The sequence below is a fragment of the Pteropus vampyrus genome, unplaced genomic scaffold (genome assembly GCF_000151845.1).
Source record: "Pteropus vampyrus isolate Shadow unplaced genomic scaffold, Pvam_2.0 Scaffold180, whole genome shotgun sequence".
In the NCBI taxonomy this organism is placed as follows: domain Eukaryota; kingdom Metazoa; phylum Chordata; class Mammalia; order Chiroptera; family Pteropodidae; genus Pteropus; species Pteropus vampyrus.
The window spans coordinates 675,747-681,519 of record NW_011888961.1 but is presented as its reverse complement, the minus strand read 5'-3'; the positions used below and the strand labels follow the sequence as shown (position 1 = coordinate 681,519).

Below are 5,773 nucleotides of genomic sequence, written 5' to 3'. Positions count from 1 at the left end.
GTCTCGTGAGCCTGGTGGTAATGGAGTGAGTGGTCAAGGGAGGACTGAGGACCATCCCAAAGGAGAGGGAGGTGCCGTGGGAGCATCAGAAGGGCAGTGCCACAAGACAGATGCAAACCCCAGGGTCTCCCAGACAACCGTCACGGCCATCTGAGTAGGAGCAAAGCAGGCCTAAGAGGAACGGTGGAGACCGTGAACCTGTAGGAAGATCATTCTGTTTCTGAAGAGGACTTGCCCGATCCTGGAGAGGAAGCGTGAGCCATCCCGGGAACTCTCCAGAGCAAAAGGAAGACGAGGAGAGGAGGAACGCTGAAGCCCCCGCGGTGATGTCGTGGACCATGCGGAGCCTGAGATGGACCCTGCTGTGACCCACATTCCCTTAACTGTATGATTCCAGAATCTGGGAAATGCTCTTTATGTATAGAACCACAGAGTCATGGACCTTGAGACTCCTAAGAAACACATGCCTCATACAAGTGAGAAAACCGAACCCCAGAAAGGCAGCGTAACAAGGTGGTTAAAGATGCGAGCTTTGGACTCGAGCAGCCCTGGTTTGAACCCAGAGATTAGTAGCCCCTCTGAGCCTCAGTTTCCTTGGATGTGAAATGAGGGAACCTCCTGAATAACTAGGGGATATGGCAGGTAAACGAGATAATGTAGCACTTGAAGTCATCTGGCATGCTGTCTATGTATTATTAATTTGATCCTTTTTCTGTCTGTACCACTTGTACGTGAACTCCAAGAGTTTAGTGGTTTTTGACTGTTTTGTCCTGCTACATCCCCAGTGCCCACAACAATGCCTGGTAGCATAAGTGTTGAATGATTTATATAAAGTACTCAGCAATTTATATGAATTTAATGACAGTGGTTGTTGAAAATAATAATAACGATAGCAAACACAGAAAGCCAAATTCCAGTATTTTGGGAAGCCCACATTGGCACGCGCAGCTGTTGTTTTTCTGATAATTATATTGCCAAGTAATTTGAATGATTAATAAATATTCTTACTAACCACCTTACTGAAAACGTCTTATTTTTGCAGTGGAGAAAAAAATTTTCATGTTTTTTACTACATCTACGCTGGTTTAGCTGAAAAGAAGAAACTAGCCCATTACAAATTGCCTGAAAATAAGCCTCCCAGGTAACCAAGCAGGTTGTACTTTCATAAATAAAACTTTCACTTTCCCCTTAATTTTAGATTTTCATCCATCCTTTCATTTTTTTTTTCAGATACCTACAAAATGACCACCTCAGAACAGTACAGGATATGACGAATAATAGTTTCTATAAATCCCAATATGAGTTAATTGAGCAGTGTTTCAAAGTCATAGGTTTTACAATGGAGGTAAGTAGGAAAGACGTTTGAACCTCTTGAGGTTCAAATCTTTTTGTTGTTACTAATGATGAATCAGCATTGATCGAGTGATTAGTATATGCCAAGCATTGCGCTAAGGGCTTCACATGGATCACCCTTGTAATTACTGAAACAACCTTAAAAAATAACTAGAATTTTAATATTTACTTTACAAATGAGGAAACAGTTGCCTTGAGATATAATTGAATTTGGTTTTGTTCTTAATCTTTTATTTTACTTATATTTGCATCTCCTTTGTATATATAAAATTTTATATAAATACATAAATGTGATCACATTACATGCTGTTTTCTCGTAGTCTCTTTTATAACTTTATTAAGATATAATCCCGCTGCTTCTGCATTTGGCAGCTGTATCACAACCATTTGTTGACAAGATCGTTCTTCCCCATTGATCAATCTTGGCAGCCTTGTCGAAAATCAATTGACCACAAATTTATAGATGGACTTTTGAACTCTGCATTCCATTATATTTCTCTATATGTCTGTCTTTATGCCAGTACCACACTGTCTGGATTACTGTCGCTTTGTAATAAGTTCTGAAATTGGGGAGTGTGAGTCCTCCAACTGTGTTCCTTTTCCAGATTGTCTGGGTCCCGTGGATTTCTATATGAATTTGATCAGCTTGTCAATTTCTAGTGAAGACTTTTTAAAAACTTCGCTTTTTTCAGTTCTCTCTTCTCTCATCCCACCCTGTTCCATCTACATCTGCATTTTTTCCTTCCCCCAGCTAATGGATCTTAAAACCTAATGTACAGAGTCCAACATTCCATATTTATCTCCCTGCTCAGAAAATCCTGTTCATAGACACGTAGCGCGCACACACACACACACACACACCCCACCACCACCACCACCACCACCACCACACCACACCACACACCCTACACACACCACATATGCAAACACAAGTTTGTCCATGTACATATATCTGGAGGGGTGGCCTTGTTTTATTAATATGGGATTATATTACACACACTCTTCTATATGTGTTTTTTCTCAGCAACATTTAGTGAAAATCCCTTTAAGTCACCTAGTATCACACTAAATCAGTTATCTTGAAGCCAACATAGGATGCCATGGTGTTTACTATTTATTCAGCCATTCAGCTATGGCTGGGAATATAACTCTTAAATGTTTCCAGATCTTTGTCACCATGAGCAAAGCCAAAATATGTCTTTATTAACTAATGCTTTTATTTTTATGGGATAGGTCTCTAGTAGTACGATTGCTGGGTCAAAGGGTATATGTATTTTTAAATTTGAATATGAATTGCAAGATTGCCTGGTAACCCTTCACATTTCCACCAGCAATGTGTGTGAGTGTCCTCCTACATCTGCTGGCAATGTGTTGTGGCTTCTTAAATATTTATTAGTCCGATAGGTGGAAGTTAAATCACATTTCAAGTTCACATATCCTTGACTAATAGTGAATTCAAACATCTTTCCATTTGTTTTCTGGCTGCTTGGGTTTGTTTTTTATGAATTGTATATTTATGTATGTCACCATTTTATTGAGTTATTTCTATGCTTTATGTCAATTTATAAGTTCTCATTGAATATTATAGACATTCTATTTTTCTATCATTTGTATTATAAATATGTTTCCAGTTGCATGACTTATCCATGACCTACTTTTTATCATATCTTTTACCATACAAAAACATACTTTCAATTTTTGGATGTTTAAACAAATTTCTCTTTTTGTTTATAATATCTAGGTTTCTAGCCTTGGTTTAAAATTTTCCCCTTTCTCTATATTGTACATGTAGTCGCTTAGATTTTCTTGAAAGGTTTTTTTTTTCAATTTTGTCTTTAATCCATTCAAAATTTTTTTTACATACAGTCCCAGATGGGGTACCACTTTTATTTCCTTCCAATCGGAGAGCCAGTTGTGCCTCACTATTGTTAAAAACTATACCCTTTTTCTCACTGGATTGACTTATCATATGTTAAGGCCTTATATAACATGGAATCTGTTTCTGATGTCTCTATTTTACCCACCAGTTTATGTTTCTGTTTCTATACTAATATTCTGTTGATTTGATTAGGGTGGTTTGATACTATGTTTTTCTAGTAAAGCATCCTACCTAGTAAGGCAAGTCCTGTTCTCACGTTCTTCTTTTCCTTGCTTTTCTTAGCTGTCGTCTGGCATTTGTTTGTCCATATAAACCTTAAGATCAATTATTTCAATTCTCAGAACGCAGTTGGAATTCTAATTAGAATTGTATTAAGTTTATATATTACTTTGGGGGCATTGTCGTTTTTATGATGTTCTGTCTTCTCATTCCAAATCATGATATACCTTTCCATGTGTTTAAATGTTGCTTAAGTGTTTGATAATTTATAGTTTTATTTATCTAGAACTTAAGCTTTATTTTTAAATTTCTTTCTAACTGTGTTATGGTTTTGAGTGTTATTATAAATGAACTATTTCTTCCATTGGTAGACTTTTCTGAATATAGAATCATGTCATCAGCAAAAAGAAGTTTTACCCTTTTGTTCTGTGTTGTCGATCATTTCTTTTTCTTTTGTATTTTTAGAGCATCTAAGATTTAGAGTCTAAGTCAGTATTAAGCAATAGTGATTATAGCTTGCCCCCTGTCTAGTTTCTGATTTTAAGTGAAATGGTTTTAGTGTTTTGCTCTTATTTCTGATAAAGAACATTTATCACAAATAATTTCTTTTTATTGCTACTTTGCTTGAGGTTTTTATTAAGAATCCTGCTGAAATTTATCAGATATATTTTCATTACCTAATAACATAATTAAGTTTTTCTGTAGCCATTTGTTCGTATCTCTTATTATGTTGATAGATTTCTTAATGTATACTATCCTTACATTTCTGGAATAAACCCAGTGTAGTTAAACTGAATTTATTTCTCTTTTAACAAATTTCTGGATTCTGTGTCTTAGTGTTTTATTTAGAATTTTTGCACCTATATTTATGAATGAGATTTATCTATTGTTTTAGTTTTCTTTTTATATCCTTATCAGATTTGAGAATTAAAGTTATGCCAGTGAGCCTTTTAATTTTTTTTTTCCTTCGTCCTATAAGAGTTTAAATCAGAGTTAGAATCAGTTCCCAATGTCTCTGAAGATATAAAGGACTTAGACAAATATAGCTAGGTCCTAACCAGTCGTGCTAGATGAGAATTTCCAGGGAAGATACCTAGTTATCTGTGCCTTTCATACACATCCCAGATGATGCTCACCATTAGAGAAGACTGGAAAACACTGGTTTTTAAAACTTTGAATTAAGATAAGATAAAACTTAGCTGTGTGTGCCTCTTGTCCAGGGGCCTTTTTGATATTGAATCTTTAATTACCTTTGATTCTTCTATGACAATTACCTATTCAAATTTTTATTTTCTTTTGTCTGTATTTTGCTAAGAAATCATCGTCAAATCAGATGTCACAGATTTGATCGATAAATTTTCTTAAAAGGCTTTTAATTTATTCTGTAATTCTAGCTGCATTTCCTTTCACATTCTAATCTTATATATTTTTTGGCTTTGCTCTCTTTTATTTTTAACTCATCTTACAAGGGGTTTTCAATCTTAAAAACAAAACCCAAACAACAGATAATGGATACATTTATTCATCCTATAATTTTTTTCATTTTCTGTATTATCGATTTCCATTTTATTTTTATATATTTATTAATTTAGTCATTTATTTTCTTGTTTTTTTAAAAAAATAGAATACTGGATCTCTCCATTTCTTCATTTTTCTTATTAATAATGAAGGCATTTAAGGCTCTGAATTTATCCACGTCATAAAGATTTATTTCTATGCCAATGGTTGTATTTTTTAATTTTTATAACAGTGTTTTGTTTAAAAAGCCTCCTGAAGGCTTTTAAAGAAACTTTCAGACTCTACTCATAGCAGTTTACTGTTTGCTGTGTTGATTTGATCCAGTGATAAAGAATATTTCACTCTGAATGTGAATCAGGCTTTTAGATGAACTCTTTTAGGAAACTAATGTGCAATTCGTTGAATTTTAATTTCATTTTCATAGATGACACTCCTGCAGCTTTAAACAGTTAATGTGTCTGTTTAAGAACTTTACTGTGATTCCTTGGGTTATCAGATCTAAAAGTTTGAGCTAAAAATAATACTTCATTCTTCTCTAAAAATTTGGAAAACTTTGTCCGCAGAATATAAAATGTAGAGATGCCGATATAAGTGAAACTTTACCAAAATCATTTAAATTACGTGCAATGAAATTATCTAATCATTTCATAGTGTGTTTTTAAGGCAGAGTTGACTCCCGACTAAAATGGAAGGCTGCCAGTAATAACCTTTAGTTCATTGATTCATTTGCTTGCCAGAAAGTAATATTTTTAAAGATGTACATGTTCTTGCATAGAGAAAAGTTTGCATAGAGAAAAGTGCTTT

At 34.5% G+C, this 5,773-nt stretch overlaps 1 protein-coding gene across 1 annotated transcript in view; it reads left to right on the top strand.

Moving 5' to 3' along the window:
• The window catches only part of MYO3A (myosin IIIA), a 179,249-nt gene that overhangs the window by 82,989 nt on the left and 90,487 nt on the right, over positions 1-5,773 (top strand). Inside the window, exons 13-14 of the mRNA XM_011371026.2 lie at positions 1,043-1,141; positions 1,231-1,345. Of these exons, the coding sequence (XP_011369328.1) occupies positions 1,043-1,141; positions 1,231-1,345 (214 nt within the window). The remainder of the gene's footprint in view (positions 1-1,042; positions 1,142-1,230; positions 1,346-5,773) is intronic.